The sequence below is a fragment of the Rhinolophus sinicus genome, chromosome 18, assembly GCF_057876585.1.
Source record: "Rhinolophus sinicus isolate RSI-liver-muscle chromosome 18, RSI-T2T, whole genome shotgun sequence".
Taxonomy (NCBI): Eukaryota; Metazoa; Chordata; class Mammalia; order Chiroptera; family Rhinolophidae; genus Rhinolophus; species Rhinolophus sinicus.
In genome coordinates, this window is record NC_142518.1 from 22378169 (window position 1) to 22398904 (window position 20736).

Sequence of the window (20736 nt, forward strand, 5' to 3'; positions counted from 1 at the left end):
ATAAATTTCTAACATTCCACCTTTTATATAAAACTTGCTTATACATACTTTAACCCAATTTTAAAATTAGAGTAATGCATACTTAATACCTCAAATTTAACATTACTACGTTCTAATAGGGGAACAGAAATGTGATGAAAGATTATGTTTCTGACAGCCTATATCAGTCCAGAAATATGAGTGTTGGAACTAGGACAAGTTGGATATTGTAAACCATTTCTAACAACACAGAAAAGATGCAGAATGTAATGTTTGCTTTTAGTTTATTAATTTATTTTGGAGGAATCGTTGACTTTCCAAATATGTACTGTTTGGAGGTACGATGCATGCATAGCCTTTGAAAATGCCTTTGTACAATTTCACCTCAAAATAATTTGATTCACAGCATACACAGAAATCTAAGAGAAATTATATTTACAAGATTTAATAAGTTTTTGCTGTTTTAATGAAGAAACTGATCAATTCTTTTACAGTAGGGAAACATGGACATTGGGTGTCATTATAAATAAGAAGTCAGAATGGCTTTAAAAATTAAAATTGTGTCATCGTTCTATTAATCTCTGAATGCCCAAGCCATGCAAAATCTACTTGTTTTAAATATTTGGGGATGCAAATAATACAGAAGAAAAAAAAAAGCATGTCTGGTGAATGTGAAAACGTCATCATAATTAACTTTTACAATAAGAAAATACTGTTAATTCTTTCAAGAAGATACAGTAGTGGTGCAACACAGACAGTGCCTAAAGTAACATTTCAATTGTCATTTGTCTTTGTCTACAGATAATACAGACGCACACTGTAACATGTAACATGAACTCATTCAAAGTCTGAACAATGGTTACAATATTAAAATAAATCAATTTTAACTATAAAGGGACATCTTCACATTCCAGGATACATCATTGATATCTTCAAAGGACAATTTTTTCTATGCCTTATATTCTCACTTTTTGTTTATACTGTCAAAGACATTACAATTATCTTTTAAAATACTATATAAAACTTGAGTTGCCACAGAAAGTTGGATATGAACCCTAGATAACTGAACCGGGACAAAGCAATGACAAAATAATTAAGTACTAAAATTGAGACCAGCTCCTTAAAAATTATTAAACTGTTCATCACACATCCCATTTCTTTCAGGGAAATAAACAAATTAGCAACACTTTCCCCACCATCCTTAATCTGCTCTAAAACTACCTTTTTTTTTACAATGCATTTCTTTGTTTCTTTAAAACTCCCTGCCTCTACACTCTCCCAAACAAGGTTATCATCAATTTGAAACATCTTACAATGCTTGCTAGAAAAGTTTCAGGCTCCTCTATTACCACTTTAAACTTTTCAGACCTACTCCAAAATTTAAGGGGCAATGTACTATAACAAAATGGTAAATGTGCTCTCTTCTAAAGACCCAGTTTACAAAACAGTGAATTAATTTAAAATGTATAGTCAGGTCTCTGTGTTACCAGATACATCAAACTAACATTTTAAGAAGAAAGTAAGAAAACTTTTTACTAGAAAAAAGAACTGCACCAACTGATCCAAAGAGCACAGGCACCTCAGGAGGTAGGCACCATCCAATTTGTATCCTACCACTTATATTGCCAATTGTCTGCACATAGCAGTCTGACTAGGAGCTCCTTTTGAAAAGGCACCTTGCAAGTTGACTGAATTCTTGTTCAAATTGGTCACAGACAAAAGTAGTTGATATAACTGTCAGCCCAATAACTTTAATTGAAAATACGAAGTAGTTGATAATGAGACACAGTTAAACATACCAAATAATTTTGCTTATTTTAAAAACTGGATACAGCCTATATTGGCATATGAAACTTGTGCACAAGCAGAAATGAACACACACAAAAAAACTTCCTTAAAATCAATCAATCTCTGATGTCTCATACCCCACCCTCTCTACACCTATCAAATAGACTGGTTGCTCACTTTCCCTGGCAGGTGAAAACAATGATTGACTAGATATATCACCGAAGAACTGGAACCATGCATTTACTGTATAACAGCTTAGTAACCTGGATGTGTATGTTCATGCAGTAGTTTTAAAGTCATCTACGTGGTTTTCATAAAGCATCAAACGGTTTTCATACATGCTACTTTCATTCTCAACTGACAACTGCCAAGTTAATTGCTGCCACTTCAGCATATCACTAAGAATACTGGTAAACCTTTAGCTAGAACACCAAGCAGTATATGTTTTCCACCTGAATTGTTACTTAGTACCAAGTGGGGTGGACCATCGGGAAAGAGATCTGAAACCATACAAAGGCAAAGGCATCGGCATATTACAGAACAGTAGGACTGATAGGCTGTTATTGGAGACTGACAGACAGACACCAGTGTTACAGAAGCCTTTCAAGAATGCTGTTTTCAGGTCAGTGCTTTTAAGTCCAAGTACTGTTTTCTCACCAGTATTTTCACAGTTGTACTAGAGATGTTTTATCAGTGTAATTACATAGCCATGCTTACTTTGTGAAACAAGTGGATATTTGTAGGGAATTTTCCATGTGAAAAAATGTTTTCAAAGTTGTAGGTAGAGTGTGAAAGTATGATTTTGATGGAAAACTAGGATGATTTATTATTATACCTTTGGTTTCATTATGTTATCAAGTGCAACCTATTTTTCTATAGGTCTGCCAGATTACTGCCAAATTAGAATACAATGACAGCTTGAAGTGTGTGTGTGTGTGTGTGTGTGTGTGTATACGCACCTGATATGGGAGAGTGGGTATTCCTAAAGTTATAACTGCAGGTGAAATCTTTAAGGATTAGAAAACTTACCGATTTTATTGCTATTTATATTCACCCAAATAAGGGGAAGATTCCAAAATCCAATTCTCAGCAATGGTAGAGACCTTAATTAAATGTCCTATTACTAATTTTTCAGTGGTGCATTCTAGTGAATCACACGATTTTCTATCTCTTCAGTTATTCACACCCTAAAGTTCTGGTTTCCTAAATAAAGGAGTGCTTTAGTATCACCTGAACTACCTGAACAAACTCAGTGTTATAAGTTCTTAGTTTTGAAGTCCTTTGTATGTACCTTTCTCTTAATCAAATTTCTTGACTAGCCTTCTCTTTTTCCCTAAATAACGCAGTGTGCAACTTTATAAACATTGGCCAACTGTAATTTCCCTCACACTGGTTTATTAACATGTGTGCAAATAAATATTTATTGAACGACTAATATTGATTTTTTTTCAGCTAAGTTAGGATTATGGCACAAAATATTATCTGTGCTGTAAACATGAATTCGTCACAAAATTGGAAAGAAAAAAAAAAAGGCCCTCTGTAAATATTTCCCGTAGAAACACAGCTGAGATCAGGACTTCCAGATGGATTTTGGAATGGATTTACATTTGGCATACATTCACTGTGCTGTTGGCAAAGCGCAGTTTTACAAGAAGGTCATTCATAAAATCCTACTTTGCAAGGACTTGTTATTTTGAAAACCAAGGACCTAATAAAAGCATGCAGTAACTTAATATGTGGCATAATTAGGTCTTAGTTACCAGTGCTGATAATAGCTTGGTGAATCATTGTATAAGCAAAAGGGATCTTCTCCCCTCTGATTGTACTTTTGAACAAAGGGCACAATATGACTAATTCCTGACTGCTACAAATCACATTTTAAAACGTCTTGTTTGTGTGTTGGAAATTACCCCTGAAAAAAGCAGCAATTACAAATACCCTTATTATTTTGCTACCCCAAATCATATTCTGGGTGCTTTTTCCTGTTCTTCTCTTTGATAGGAAGCAACGGGAAGAAGCATGGGGAGCCTTGGTTTTCCAGAGAGCTGTGACCAGGTAAGTCTGCTCTGGGAATTCACAGTTTGTCTTTATAAACTGTAACATGTCACACTATGATTCGAAGTTCTAGTTTATAAAATAAGGGCCACTCAGCAGTAACTTGAATAATTGGGATTCCATAGAAGAACTCTTCAATTCTGTGTACATTCTCTTAGGAGTGAATCCTTTCTCTGTTTCAAGTATCCCTTTCTGTCTCTCTGTAATGAGTTAAGGGGAAAAAACACAAACCTCCCCATTTTTCTTTTTAGTGAGCTCACGCAGCCTCGGTATCATTCCTCCTCCCCCCTGTGTAATCTGAAATGAAGAGTCTGGACAGATGAAGATTCCCACGGTTTCCTTTTCTGCTTATGGGTGCTCCAAGTCTTTTCACTCTCAACTTGGTGCAGACTCTTCTGCACTCAGGTGTACCGCGGCATCTCACACTGCTCACAGCGATTGAGTGCTGGGTGGTTCAGAAAAGTGCAGCTGTCACAATTCCATGGGGCCCCTTCATAGTCTTCATCTCGGGGTTGTGTCCGAGGACTCTGTGTGGAGCCAGGAAGATGCTCTGAGGGAAGTTGGGATTGAAAGAAAGACTGAGTTTTTTCCAAGCATAATCCAAAGTGAAATTGAAAACAACCCCCCCCAAAGCAAGGGAGGGTTGCTTTTATCACAGAGTGACAAAATTTAAGATGTGAAACCCTTAATATGTTACCTTCCACCTTACCTAATGTGAAAGCCAATTAGTAAACACAGCTACTGGAAATGCATAGCCAAACAAAGTTGACGACATGTATTTTATGATATACCAGGGGTGCCAAAAACATGTACACACATTTTAAGCGATGTTATCTTAAAGTGTGTATACATTTTGGGGGCACCTTCGGCATTTTTTTGGTGCCCTCTGTATGTTCTACTTTGTTCTAAACAATTTGTTGGGTGCAGCATAGACTACTTCCTGGTTCATTACCCACAGATAGTATATAGTTATGCTATATTCCAGACAAATTTTAAAAATGAGAATTGTTATATAGCACGTTCAATGAATTCTGCCATCCTTAGCCTTCCGTGACCTCCCACACACACACCCCCGTGCCCACAGTACCAGCCCTACTGTATTTAAACATCTGATTAAATGTGTGCCTTCTTCCAGGAGGCTTTCAGTTCCACAATAGGCATGTGTTTAATCATGAAAGGTTCTTGTATTCTCAGATTCTTTCCTACCTTTTTCGCATTAAATTGTCTTTCAGATATTAGTTTAAAATGTCTATACCTGGCAATATAAAATGCTGGCAACCTTATGTTGGTCTTTGGGATTTTATTAAAGCAACAACGGCAAAAACACCTTGAAACTTCTCCTCCTCCTTGGTCCTCATTCTCTGGCGTTGTGCTCACAAAGGCTCTTTGCTTCTACAGTTAGTTTGTAAATCCTGCCTTTTAGGAACAGTCCCTACTGAAAGTGGGATCAGTGGCTAGAAGGCGAAAAACCTCCAGATGGAACTCACCCTAGAATCTGAAGGTCAGGAGGCTGCGAAAATCTACTTGTAAACACTGGGAAATCTTCCCTTTGAGCTGGACATGAGATTATGATCTAAGGTAAGCAGCCTTCCTATAAGCAGGTAACAAAACAAACCGATCTGGGAAAGTTTTAATTAGAATATTTTCTGTTGTGGCTGCTCGCTCGCAGGTCGGGAAGGAATTCACCAGGCAGGTAGAAATAGAGAAGGTACATTTATTAAAGGAAGAGGAGGGTCGCCTGGGAAGAGTCTGCTGGAAACTACTGCGTTGAGTCTGTTTTGCCTCGTTTTATATTTTCTAAAACTTGCTCTAACCAGGAGGTAAATTTCTTTGGCTTGTAGTGGAATTTTCTATTTAGTTCGGCTTTGTCTATGGGGTGGGGTGCAGTTAAGGTGCTTATTGCAAACTTTGCATGTTGCGTAGAATTAAGTCGGAGCCAGGAGTGGATCCCATACAGATGCAAAAACCCCTCCCTTAGTCACCGGGCCTGGCGAGCAAGGCCGGAAGTAAACAGAAACATTAAAACTGGTATGCATTATAAATACAGGGGTGCCAAAAAGATGTATACACAGGACTTGTATTCATCTTTTGTTACTGGTATATATTATTACAATTTTAATAGTTGTTTTCCTTTCTTAAAATGTGCATACATTTTTTGGGGACCCTCTGTATATAGTAAACAGAGTCATTAAAATCTGATGGAAAGGAGGCAAAGAAAAGAAAGTTCCAAGCTAAATTACACTTGTTAAATCGAATTATACCAGAAATCCAAATCTCAAAATAGAAGATTTAGTGCCACCATTACAATTCCTCCATTCTATCATCACCTTGTTAAAAACCTTTTAAAAGAACAAAATGCCCCCCAAACCAAACACTGACAATACTTTTCAAGGGCAGATGACTTTTTATTTCATGAAGTAGTTATCACAGAGTGACAAAATTTAAGATGTGAAACCCTTAATATGTTACCTTTCATCTTTCCATGCTAATTCCAAAAGTAGCCTTAAATTTTAGATTGTGGTAACATGAAGAGGTTTTTCAAACTCCTCTTTTTTTGAAACTACATAACTGAAAAACCTCTTTTAACCTAATTAATTCAGAACACTTGGGAACTCTCTTCACTATTTAGTACTGTAAGTGAAGAAAAAAAGTCTACCCTTCTGAGTTATTAGCTGAGGCCCCTTTGTAATAAAAGACAGATTAACAGGAGAAAAACAAGTTTAATAACATGTATTATCTCCTGTGTACAAAGAGAGACCCAGGAAAACTGCATAACTCTCGGAAAATGCCTGAGCTTCTTCCATAAATACCATCTCCAGGTAAAGACAAAAGAAAGATGTTGGGGGAACCGGTTATGGGAGTCTACCACGAAAAGCCCAGGAAATAAGTCTTGTTATGTAGATTTAACTAGCTGCCTTTTTCCATTGCTAAGGTACCGAGAGACACCCTTACAAATGGAGATTGCCTTATAAATGTAAATGTCTCTTACAAAAGAACTTTTACTTTGTTTTCAGAGCTTCTCTTGCACCTGCAGCTTCTCAAAATAGGCACATTTTGGAGTGGCATATTCTCCTACCCCTCAATACTACAACAATTTAATTTGGAAAAAGAAATTATTCTGAAGTAACTTATCAAAAAAGATATTTAAAAGGTACCTAATTTAAATTATCGTTGGTCCTTAAAAAAGACACTGCTCATTTCATCATAGGAAAGTACTGTTTAAATAAAAGCATCTAAAACCCGAAAGACATTTTAGATGTCTATTTTCATTTGATTTATAGGTGTGAAATCTTTTTAATGGAATATTTCAAGAAGGTAAGATTTTCAGGCCTCGTGGAAAATAAAAACAAAAGGCAATGTATAGTTATACACAAATAAAAGCAGAAGTAAATAGGTTTTTCCTTTAATAGGCTAAATTTCCATAAAAATGACCATCCTCATAAATATCACTTACCAATTTAATCACTAGTTTATATTTATAGTAATTAGACTATAGAAGACAAAATGCTCAAAAGGATGCAACTAAACTTTTCAAAAATTCTAAATATTTTCTACAGTTTCAAAGATAGCTGTTATTTTTCCAATAATGGGAAATATGCCAATGGTAAAGCAAGAAGGATTTTTTAACTATATGAAGTGTAATGTAGTTTCATGCTTGGTTTGCTCTTAGAGAAAGAGACAGACTTAGAGTAGCAGACAGAGAAAGAGATACCCCAACAAACAGACTCAAACAGAAAGAGACTCAAGGAGGGAGAGCTACTTGGTTAGTTCTTAGGCTGGGATCTTTATAAGAAATATCAAGTAGAATACTTGCACAAACTCAAATATGTACAATATTTCTAAAAACCCTATTTTAACTGAATCACACAATAAAGTTCAACAAGCATTAGAAAACTTCAGTGAAAAGTTATAAAGTCCAGAGCTTTCCAGTTGTTTCATTTACTTGGCCTTGCTTTCTAGATACTATTTATTATCTTAATCTGTTCACCAAGGTGTCCACTTGAATTGTGGCCACTCTGAATTGAGATGTGCTGTCAAGTGTAAAACACACACCAGATTTCAAAGATTTAGTATGAAATAAAGAATGTAAACTATCTCACAATAATTTTATATCAATTTCATATTGAAATACCACCGTGCATATACTAGATTAAGAAAATATATTAAAAGTCACTTGTTTTACTTTTTAAAATTTGGTTACTAGAATATATTAAATTATGTGTATGGCTCACATTATATTTCTGTTGGACAGTGCAGCCTTAGAAACTCCGTAGAGAGAGTAATTTTTTAAAGTAAAAAGTCAGCCTTATAACTCTACATGGGTTAACATGTGTCTTTAAAGGACACACAAGTACAAACCATCTGCAGATGCTGCCTGGGTGTCATGGATGTCCACCTGTACTTTGGAGGTCACACTAATTCTTCGGGCTTTCCTCTCAATTGTGCAGGGGTCTGATGAGTCTGCATGAGAAGAGACGCCAGGAAGAAGGGATCAAGCCATTCATTTAGAACAGTGGACAGGCTCACAAAAATTGCTCACGGGATGCGCAAAGGTATTTACCCCTTCTAATACTTGATGTTACCTTTAATTTTACTGTGGGGGCAAGTGCCATATTTAACACTGCTTTTACAACCTATACAGAGTAGTGGCTCTTTTTCCATCCTCTCCAATTGCTTGGAATAAATGCCTTATTTCACCAGTTTTCCATTTTATAGTGGGTTAGGGGTACAAATTCAGTAATTAAATGTCTATGTGGAAGCAAAATTTGGGAGATTACACTTTAGCAATTCCCTGATTAAGCAATAGTTATTAGAAAATTATGTGTTAAAAGTACACTACCCATATAAGGCTAACCAAAGAACCCATTTACAATAATGGTAACATTAAAGAACCAAAGCAGTACTTAAAATAAATTCCAGTTACCTACCTGTGCAAAAGCCCAGGAGACACTTTTCAACAGACTACAAGCATCCCAATTTCTTACTAGAATATTGTGTCTATTAATTTATAGGTTATTAGTAAGTAGTCCTTTGTATTAAGTAAAAACAAAAAGTGGCAGACTTCATATTATTTGCCCTTAAGAACCAATAAAAGATCCTACATTTTGTAATTAGTTCTAAGTCCATAAGCAGCCCCCTAGTACAATCCACCTTTGGAAATCAGTGCTTAGGCAGTAAAGCACTTCCTTATCAGACAGAGGAAACAAAAGCAGAGTTAAATGTCTCCTTAGGCTCCAAAGACTGGTAAAGTTCCTATTTCTTACATTTGTAAAGTACTTTATAGCATCACATAACTCTTCTCATTGTCCCTTCTCACTTAGCTTGTGTATTTTACAGGGCTGATGACCTCGCTGGTGCACAGACTGGATCTGAACAAGGTCAGGTGGTGAAGACCAGCAGGACCAGCGCTCAACCCCTGGGACACCAAGGTCAGTGCTCTCACCATAATGATGGGGCTGGGGGTGGGACATGGATCTGACGGCGCAGAAAGCTTTCTCTGTCTCCCTTCCTAGCTCTCCTTCTCTCTTTAATTATGGCACTTATTATTCAGATAAACATCCTGATTCCACTTGGGTTTCTAGCATGTAACTGTAAAAACCCCACGACATTTATTCTAGCTGATAAAACAATTCTACCCGTTATTTACATTTTATTTCCTTTTTAAATTTAAGTGGTACTGACAAACTTTCAGGAAAGGCCAATTTAGTTTTATTAAAGCCTTAAATTTTCTGTAAGTGTTTAAAAGAAAACAAAATTGATTTCATACAGAAAACTAATTTGATACATCTGTTATTAGTTTTAGCAAATTTTATTAGAATTAAAAGTGCCATGGGAAAGAGCCTTTTTAATGTAAAGGTACTTGTACAGAACTAGATGAAGCTTGTTATTAATGGCACATTAATGCTAGCCTTGCATAATTCCCAGCTGAGAACTATGCCAAACAAACAGGAACCTCCCACCTCAAATACCGTGTTTCCCCCAAAATAAGACCTAGCTGGACAATCAGCTCTAATGCGTCTTTTGGAGCAAAAATTAATATAAGACCCGGTATTATATTATGTTCTATTGTATCATATCATATTGTAATAAAATAAGATCAGGTCTTATATTAATTTTTGCTCCAAAAGACGCATTATGGTGGTTCCTCCTCGCTGCCCAGTCCTGCTGCACTCATGTGTGCAGACAGGGCTCAGGCTGTTATTTAAAAAAAAAAAAAAGGATAATTGGAAAAGAATAGATTGCCCAGATGTAAACCCTCACTTACACTGCCAGCTGATTTTTGACAAAAGCACCAATGGAGAAAGGGAAGTCTTTCCCACAACCAGTGCCAGAAGAACTGGATATCCATATGAAAAAAACAAAAATAAATTTTGAGCCTTACTTCAAACTATACACAAAAATTTGAGAAAGGTCATACACACCGAAGTGTAAGAGCTAAACTTACAAAGCTTCCAAAATATAGAATATCTTTGCAACTTAGATGTAGATAAAGATTTTTAGATAGGGCATAGGAAGCAATGAAAAAAAAATTGGTAAATTAGCCTTCATTGAACACTATTAAGTGACAAAGGCAAGCCACAGACTGGGAGAAAATATCTGCAAAACGTGAGCAGACACTTCACAAAGGAATGTATGTAAATGGCCAATAAACATATGAAAATGCTCAACTTGAGCAGATGTGAGGGAAATGCAAATTAAAATCCTGGGATACCATCTCACACCCACCAGAATGGCTAAAATAATGTCCTGGCCATTTCTTACAAAAACCATTCACCTGCCCTAATAGCCCATCAAGAGAATCTAAAGTATGGATACAAAATGACTTGTATGAGAAGAGTCATACCACGTTTATTCATAATAACCAAAAACTGTAAATAGCCCAGGTGTCCATCAACAGGTGAATGGAGAAACAGACTGTGATATATTCATATCAAGGAATACTGCTCAGCAATAAGACTGAACTACTGATACATGAATCTCAACCACATAGAGCCAAATGAAGGAAATCAAATACAATACATACTGCGATTCAGTTTATATGAAATTCTAGAACAAGCTAAATTAGTATGTGGTAAAAAAAAAAAAAAGGCTTTGGAAGTTGAGGTTGGGGATTAAGTGGGAAAGGGCAGGGGTAGCTTTTCTGGGCTGATGGTAGTATTCTAAATTGGTAGGGATTTGGAATATTGAGGGGTATATGCATTTGCTAAAACTCATGAAATGATACATTTAAAAAAAGAAATTTCTTGAGGTAATGTGATAGATCAGCTGCCTGGAACCCGTGTACTCAGTTTTCTTGCAGTGGTGATATCAGTGTTTCAGATATGTCATTCTGCCTTCTGTCTTTGAGACCAACGCTATGTACCATGTTTCCCCCAAAATAAGACCTAGCTAGACAATCAGCTCTAATGCGTCTTTTTTTTTTTAAATCCCTATGCCAGTACCATACTGATTATTGTAGCTTTATAGTAAGTGCTAAAGTTGATTAGCATAAGACTTTCAACTTAGCTCTTCTTTTTTGAGATTGTTTTGGATATTCTGTCTTCTGTGTTTTCCCTGTCAATTTCAGAAACAGCTTATTAATTTCTACCAAAAAAAGAAAAGCCTAGTGGAGTTATAATTGGTATTGCATTATATCTACAAATCAACATGGGAAGACTCGGTATCATAACAATATTGATTTAATCACGAATATGGTATATTACTCTTTGTTTAGGTCTTCTTTAGTTTCCAGTGTACATATCTGGTTAAATGTATTCATGCATCGTGTTTTTTGATGGTATCTTTTATTTCATTTTCAAATTGCTTGCTAATATGGTATAAAAATATGGTTTTTGTATACTGACCTTACATCCCAAGACCTTGTTAAATTCACTTATTAGTTCTAATAGTTGTTTTTCAGTACCTTTAGATTTTCTTGGCAAATAATGATGCCATCTAGGATGGCTGTTGAATTTTGTCAGATGCTCTTTTGTCAACTGAATCTAGTGAAATGATTATATGCTTTTTCTCCTTTACTTTAATACTGCATTCCTGAGCTAAGTCCAACTTAGTCATGGCTGTAAATATTTTATGAAGGATTTCTTTGCTTTTATGTTAATGAGTGGTATTGACCTGTAGGGGTGGGTAGGTAATGTCTTCATTGGGTTTTGGAATCACAGTTCTGCTGACTCCATTAAAAAAAACGGGAAGCTTTCCCGCCTCTGTTTTCTCAGAGTTTGTGTAAGACTTATTATCTCTTCCTTAAATGTTTGCTAGAATTTACCCACTAGTGAAACCATCTGGGTCTAGAATTTTCTTTGTGGGAAAATTTTTTATAATAGACTCAATTTCTTTAATAGATATATAGCTAGTACTACCGTGTTTCCCCGAAAAAAAGACCTAGCCGGACAATCAGCTCTCGTGTCTTTTGGAGCAAAAATTAATATAAGACAATCAGCTCTCATGCGTCTTTTGGAGCAAAAATTAATATAAGACCCGGTCTTATTTTACTATAAGACCCGGTATAATATAACATAATATAATATATTATATTATAATATAATACTGGGTCTTATATTAATTTTTGCTCCAAAAGACACGAGAGCTGATTGTCCGGCTAGGTCTTTTATTCGGGGAAACACAGTATTTCCTATTCCATCTTGTTTTTCACTTTTGGTAGGTTACATTTTTCAAGGAATGTGTCCATTTCATCTAAGGTGTTGAGTTTAAATAAGTGTTTTTTAAAATTTTTAATTTTTATTATTTATTATTTATATTTTTAAAGATTTTATTGGGGAAGGGGAGGACTTTATTGGGGAACAGTGTGTACTTCCAGGACTTTTTTCCAAGTCAAGTTGTCCTTTCAATCTTAGTTGTGGAGGGTGCCGTTCAGCTTCAAGTTGTTGTCCTTTCAGTCCTAGTTGTGGAGGGCGCAGCTCAGCTCAGCTCCAGGTCCAGTTGCCGTTTTCTAGTTGCCGTTTTCTAGTTGCCGTTTTCTAGTTGCAGGGGGCACAGCCCACCATCCCTTGCGGGAGTCGAACCGGAAACCTTGTGGTTGAGAGGACGCATTCCAACCAACTGAGCCATGCAGGAGCTCAGCGGCAGCTCAGCTCAAGGTGCCCTGTTCAATCTTAGTTGCAGGGGGTGGAGCCCACCATCCCTTGCGGGACTCGAGGAATTGAACTGGCAATAGGGTGTTGATTTTATTGGCATATATAGCTGTTCATCACATTCCTTTGTTATTTTAATGGATAACCCATCTTTCATTTCTGATTTTGGTAATTTGTGTTCTTTTTCTCCTAGATCAGTTGATATTAGAACTTATTGATTTTTGTTTATCTCTGACTTTTCTTATCTTTACTCTCTTAAGGTGGAATTTTAGGTCATTGATTTGAGATCTTTTTGTCTTATACTAGCATTTGAAGCTGTAAATTTCCTTCTAAGTAGTGTTTCAACTATCAGGTAGCAAAGAATTTGACCTTGCCCAAAGAGGTCCAGCTTTGTCCCCAGCTCCTGGGAGATAACCTCTCAATGCTTGAAATTTCCCAAGTGATAGAAATGTCTGTTATTTATGGTGGGCCCTTCAGACCATACACTAGAGTTTATGCTAATAAGGTGGCTAATGGTAGACATAGTGTCCACCATTTCTTATCAACTTGGTAAGGCACTCCCTTAAATAGGGTGGTTCCTTGCTAACAGGTAATGCTTCCCTAGTAGACCCTAAGTGTAAAGACTCATATATTAATCCAAGTGGGTAAAGTGATCAATGATATATAATCCAGTGACTTTCAGCTTGAAACTATATATAATGTTGCCCCAGCACCAAATCAGGTATTTGGTAGTCATCCACTAAGATTTTTCTTTGTACCATTTTTAGAAATCAGTAGGCTATTTTAAATGCAGATCAGATGAAATATTCATGGTAGTATTAAACAATAAAAAGAACAGATAGACATAGACAATAGTTTAGGGGTTACCAGAGGGTAAGGGGATGGGGGGCTCTAGAAGAGGGACAACGGGTTCTAATTAAATTACATAAAATACTCTGTACGGAGCTTTAAAGTACATTCTTTTACAAGTTGCAACACAGTATCTGTGTTTTTTTTAATTAAAGTTTATTGGGGTGACAAAAAGTTTAAATTCAAATTTAAACATTTGGTACATAAAAATAAGAGCTTTGATACCTTTAATGTTACATAGGAATGATTTACAATTATCCAACAGCAATTCCTCCAAATCTTGGGTTTATGTAAGACCTAATGGTTATGCTCACCTGTTGAGTACACAAGGGCTCTTTTGTAGCTTGTCAATTAACTAATAATCTTAGATCTACTGCAGATCAAACTTTCCATTCTTACATAATAGTTTTAGGATTATAGTTTTTACAGTGCTGGCTAAATTTATAATAACTATATAATACACTGTTTCAACTTAAAAATAAATTGTATATCCCATTTAATTACTTTTGATAATAATTCCAAGAGTTATTAATTTTAGTGCTTTTTAGAAGTTTGGAGACATTATGGTAACTTTTTGTATGCTGAACAAGTTAATAGATATTTCTTCAGCTATAACTGAATTCCCAAAGAACTTTCATATTTATTTCTATGATGTTTGTGACATTTCCCTACTCACCTTTTTTAGATGGCTTGGGTGGTACCACTGGGCCAGGTTCTATGTTGTCATAAAAGTTATTCATGGCTTTTGGATCAAAGTTTCCTATAAAGAAAATAAAATTACCAGGCATTTAGGGCTCTTTCTGTTATTTGAATTTTTTTGTTAAAGAAAAATAGGGAAATAAAGTTTTCCAGGGTTTCAAAACTCATTATACCCTCTTCCCACTGAAACTGTTTTCTTTATCATTGTGAGAAAAGACTCAAGCAAACTACCACACCCGTGTCTGTCTACAATGTTCACCTAAAGGAATGTTTTTCTAACTGTAAAGCTATTCTCTTTAGGCATGATTAAGTATGTGGCGCATTCAGGGAGGTAAATGGAGGACAGAAATGAAAAGATGGCTGAACTGTTTTCTCTGTTTGTTTTGATTTTAATAAACAAACCATGAGAAAGAAGATTTAAATAGTGAAAGCTCACTTTCATGTGTTTCATAATTTACCTTAAAATTTTATCTATTGTAAATTCAACTGTGGAAGAACCCAAATATATAAATTTGCAAAGATTAATCAAGTTGTTATATCAGCAGCTCATGGATTCATATCTTCAAGACAAGGAGAATCTTAAGTGTCACCTACAGATTTATCAATGATAAAAGATGATATGGTGCCAATTTCAGAACAGAACAATCCCTGAGAATTCTGTCTTGCCACAAAAACTTTCACTTCTCTTAAAGTGTTCACTCCCTGATCTAGTTAGTGTCTTCCCTGATGTAGTGTCTGTTTCAACCCCATCTCTTGCCATGACTCCTCCAACGTCAGTTTTGAGCCAGTGCCAGCTTTGGGTCCTATATTCACGTCTGTGAACCTATCACTGTAACATGCTTGTTCTACGCAATTCCAATTAAGCTTTATAACTGTACCCACACTTATTTACAGAGGATGCTATATGGTACTGATAGTTCTAGACTTAATTTTCTTTCCAATAACAGTTTTCCTCACAATAACCAACAATAAAGCTGCTTTTTATCAAATCATGCACTGATTTACATCCAGTCTAAATGTCCCCGAAAATGTCTAGATTCCTTGTCTTGCTTAAAAGTTTAGATTGGAAATTCATATAAAATTTTTCCAGAGCATGGAAGAGTAGAATTTAGTATAAAATGGATACATTTGAACCCCTTATGAAAGTAGATTTAGAAATCCTTACGCACCAGCTCTTTGTTGCCCCATGGAGATCAAAAACAGGTCTTTGTTTATAAAATCTTAATCATGGTTTCCCTTGCAGGTCCTCTTACAAATGCTCTTACCCATTTGGATATGCTATTTTAAGATAACTTTCTGAAAATAATTCCTATGATGGCTCATGAAAACCACAATGCTATTTGATATATTAATTGGATCTTTTTATGCTTTAAGATGCTGCATATGTTTTTCTTCAATTACTTAAGTTATAGCTGATGATGTAATCTCTAGACCCATAAGGCTTACTATAAATATCCTAACCAAATGTTTGTGTTTCTTGTTTTGCTTCAAAGAACACAAGCAAAAAAAATTGATGCACTCTTCCTCCTAATACAGCAGCAGCAATAGTTTGTATAACACCACACATTATGCACGGTAATTCTTTCTACAGACTACTAGCTTTAAGCAATGAAAGAATTACTATGACTAGGCTTCTGGAAATATATTTAAGGGCACCTGACTAGATTGTTCAACTTTCACATTCAAATTTACTTCTGTTATTCAGACAGTTCCATATCTTTTGGGTTCCCTTGCTTCTACTATTTAACCTTGCCTAAAACTGGCAGTGGAGTATTTTTATATACTCTTAAAATACAGTAGAAACTCTCTTAGCTTTCATAATTAAGGACAGTAAAAAAGGAGGGAGGATCATTTATAAAATGGAATCGTTAAGAAAAATTACATGTCAACTTTACTGTAACAAAACATAGAAACATAGCAGTATGTGTCTGTTGACTGACGAATCTATATTGTCTTTTTTATATAAACTACACCTGTGATGACCTAAAGTGGGTGGGCAAACCTTTTCTGTAAAGGTCCAGATAAACATTTTAGGCATTGTGGATAATACAGCCTCTGTTGGGAGCCCTGATTTAACTGTAGTGTTGAAGCACAAAAGCAGCCCAAGACAATATGTAAACAAATGGGCGTGGCTATGCTACACTAAAACTTTACTTTGCAAAACGAAGCAGGCTAGTTTGCAGAAAACCCTGATTTATAACATAATTTCCTGTTTTGACTTTGTTAGAATGGAGCAAGAGAACTACTTTAAGAACCCTTAATTTGAGGACAGAATCTTTTTTAGATTTTTATGATTCCACCCTCTTAACTCTTTTCAGTTATTTTCACTCATATCTAATTTAGTCCCTATTTGATTTGCCTGAGTCTCTAAAAAGCATTTGCCTTTAGTTTTTATTTCTCCTGCATTCATGTCGGTTTAAGAAACATTAAATTACAGAAGTATAGTAACTGGCATAAAAAGGTTTAGGAACAGGCACAACTGACTTTTGGTAAGCAGACAATTCCACTGATGGGAACAATCAATAGTATATGGACATGCCAGAATACAGCCTCTTATCATGAGTGTGCAGTAGCTATGGACTCGGTCAGTATATTTTGCAGAAGAAATGAAGAGCATCTCTAACCTGGTGAGCTGGGTCAATGAAAGTCAGTTAAGAGAGCTTCTACTGTAGTAGTTAGTACATTTCTATAACAAAGGCAAAACAACAACAAAAAACCCAGAAAAGATAAATTAAAAATGGCATATGGAATTTACTTTAAAACAGAAATTTAATATTCTGATTTGGGATCCCTGTTTTTTACAAGTATTTTAGATGACTACCATATAATATGAACCTACTAAGTTTTAGAATTAAAACCCATCAACTTATAAAATATTTACAGTAAATGACTAAAAGAGGATAAACACAGAGTAACAACATAGAACAGTCTAATGATAAGAATTTGATGAAATTGACAAAGTAAAACTATTTTTTGATCCCCCAAATCTGATCTATGACCATGGATGGGGTGGAGAGATCTTTTTACCAGGACTATCATCTTATAACGGATAAAAACTACCTCTTAAATCTTTGAAACCAAAATGATCGCTATTTAAGCAGCTTAAAACACCACACTATAACTTATGGTTTACCAAATAATCAAGTCTATACCTCTAGATTGAAGGAGGTCAACTTCTTTCAGTGTACAGTCAACATTTATCTGGAGTTGTCTGTTCATGCTTCTCAATCTTGTCATTTCCTCAGGCTAGTAAGAAAGGACCCAAAATAGCAATTGTGGGAAAGTCATTATCAAGCCCAACATTTAAGAACTGCTATTCACGTTAATTGTTCTGATTGGTTATTACCAAGAATATGACCTTAGTCCATAAGAGGGCGTGTTTAAGAAGTCCTATATGTTATGCTTTCAAAGAATAATCAGGTAAAATAGGGACATCAGTATGGCCACATACAAACAAAATCTGTACATAACGTGGCAGGCTACAATACTAGACTGTAAAATACTACCATTTTAATCACAGAGCACTGAGAATATTTTATTTCTTCTACGTTTTTATGGTAAGGGAGACTATAAGTATCAACCTTTTAAATAAGCAGCATCCATGATTTTAACTTGTTCAGGCTGGTAAAAATTACAACAGTACTAATTTTAATTAACATTTACTGAGTGGCAGGTACTGTGTTCACCAGAATTCTCTCATTCCTTCCTCAAAACAATTTCTCAAGGTAAGTACTACTATCACCTCGAATTTATACAGGAGGAAGCTGAGGCACGGGTTATATAATTTCCCCAAGGTTATAAAAGCTAGTAATCGGTAGAACCAGAATTCATATAGAACACTTCTATATAAACTTACATAGAAATCTTTTTCCTAGGTCAAAAGAAGCAATTAACCTAGTTCATGAAATTTTCAGGAACAAAGGGACTCCATTCTTCCCCCAACTTTGTTTCCTTCTGCCTTGACCTTTCCAGCTCAGCCTACACTTTAGGCCTTTCAGGGGCATATATGAGACACTGAAAATGTGCAGAGTGACCTATTCTTCAGTTAAATAAAGCTTTTTGGAAGCCTTAACTTCCCTGACATTCTGAATTCCTTTACTATTTTACATATATGTACAGTAAAAAATAAAAGTAGAGTTTAGACTCCAGAGGCATGGGTAGTAAAGCTTTCAGCACAGCCTAGGAATTAATTAAGTTTCTAAGGTGATATATAAAGTAAAAGATAAAAATCTGCTAGGATAGGAAGACAGAATAAAATTCTATTCTGTTAAAAACATGTATTTTGCTAAAAATTAAATCTGTAAGAATGTAGAAAAATGGGCAAAAAGGGTTATTTTAATTCACAATAATGCAAAATCTTATGGTGTTAAGAAGTATTATCAGAATAACTGGGAATTCCCACTAAATTAATAGGTATCAAGTTGAAAATAAGTGCTATTACAGGCAGAATATATAAGAAGAGCTATAATCCATTAGAATGCTAGAACACAAAAGTCATTTAGAAATATTTATGAGGGATTGCTTTTTCTTTTCTCATTTCTATGGGTAAACCATGTGACATTAACATGTAAATTGCTTATACCATCTCTACTAGGCAATATTAAAAGAGTTTAAAACATATCTGAACATTATATTAAAGATAAAGGTCTTGTTCAGGGGTTTCAAAGAGTGATGCTATCTTCCTAGGAACATGTGAAAGAACCTATTTTATTCGTAGAATCATATCAGGAAAGTCAAGTATCTGAAGGAGCTGATCCTTCCTAGATGTTGGTGGTGGTGGTTTCAACTACGGTGGCCCTGAATAGTGGAGCTCTGTAACTAACTATTATGATACTTGATTATATTTTAATATGCATCATGGTCAAGAGGCTACTGCAAATTTGCTTATAACAACAACAAAAAGCTCTCGTCAACAGGCTCATTTCCAAAGACAGTAGAACCACTAGAACTCACTAACCTAACAGTTTATCTATAAGATTCCTATGTCCTTTTCGTATTAAATTGAGAGGAAAAAGCTTTCTGAAAAGTTACCACCATGTCTCAAAAAGTAGTTTTTCGTGGAGAAGGGGTTTCAAGATTGGCTTTCATTTATAGTAGTTTGTAAAATACATTTCGAAGTAAAAAATTCTAAGCTTTTTTCCCAAAGGTAGCAGAAACACCTTAAGTCAACTGTTTCAGCACTTGAAGCAACTGTTTCACAGAGACCGGGGTGGAAGAACGCTGATGTTCTTTGGTGGCTTGGCCCCAATGATGCATCTGGGACTCAAAGCTGTTAGTCCAAAAACCCAATTAGAACAAGATGAATGGGAGAAAAAACTTGGGGGAGGGGATAACTGGCAGCCCTCTGCTTACTGAAATCTTATTTATCCTTCAAAGGTATATAATTTAAATTTCCTCCTCCTCCATGAAACTCTCATCTTTGAACCCTACCAGCAAAAAACTAACATTTCTGTCTCAGAACTCTGAAGGTACTTAATATCACTACCATAATTCAGCTGGCCAGAACTTCTGATTTACGGCCTCACATTCTTTTCTCTGTCTTCTTCTTGTTCTCTGTCTCTCCCTCTCTCTCTCGCACACACACACACACACACACATACATATAGGTACATAGGCAGATATACATACAGGTCTCTAAGAGATGACATCTCCCACAGCATTTAATACTATGCTTTGCAAATAGTACCATGTTTCCCCGAAAATAAGACCTAACCAGACAATCAGCTCCAATGCGTCTTTTGGAGCAAAAATTAATATAAGACCTGGTCTTATTTTACTATAATATAAGACCAGGTCTCTCATAATATAAGACCTGGTCTTATATTAATTTTTGCTCCAAAAGACGCATTAGAGCTGATTGTCCGGCTGGGTCTCATTTTCAGGGAAACAGGGTAGATTGAGAAAAATGATGGCAATCATGCATCTTGCACTTTTGCCCTCCTTAGGAAGATTGTGTCATTGTTACTGTAAGTTTCTGCAACTGCACACAGAGCTGTTCACAAATGTGCATTCCAGTCTCATTAGGCACACACATTTCTAAGCAATTTTTTTAATACACTGCTTGATAAGGAATTAATTTGTTGGAAAATGCGAAGATAATAATACGTACTTAGTAGCAAAAAAAAGTGAATTTTATATTGGGTAATCCTAGAAGCATGGGACACGATAGGGATAGCCATTTACTGAGCACCTCAGACAAGCCAGGCACTTTACATACATGATAACAATATTAAAATGTACTTGTTATAATTCCCTTTTCTGGATAGGGAAAATCAAC

The 20736-nt window shown here is 35.6% G+C and overlaps 1 protein-coding gene across 3 annotated transcripts in view; it reads right to left on the bottom strand.

The window, feature by feature from the left end:
* Window positions 1–246: 246 nt before the first annotated feature.
* The window catches only part of TAB3 (TGF-beta activated kinase 1 (MAP3K7) binding protein 3), a 55306-nt gene continuing 34816 nt past the window's right edge, over window positions 247–20736 (bottom strand). For 2 of the 3 annotated variants that reach the window (XM_019710557.3, XM_074324296.2), the window contains 4 exons: window positions 17612–17705; window positions 14437–14520; window positions 8182–8283; window positions 247–4372 (listed from right to left, as the gene is read on the bottom strand). In XM_019710557.3, the coding sequence (XP_019566116.1) occupies window positions 4224–4372; window positions 8182–8283; window positions 14437–14520; window positions 17612–17705 (429 nt within the window). In that variant the 3' untranslated portion in view covers window positions 247–4223. The remainder of the gene's footprint in view (window positions 4373–8181; window positions 8284–14436; window positions 14521–17611; window positions 17706–20736) is intronic. The other variant, XM_088795220.1, reaches the window with a different exon arrangement.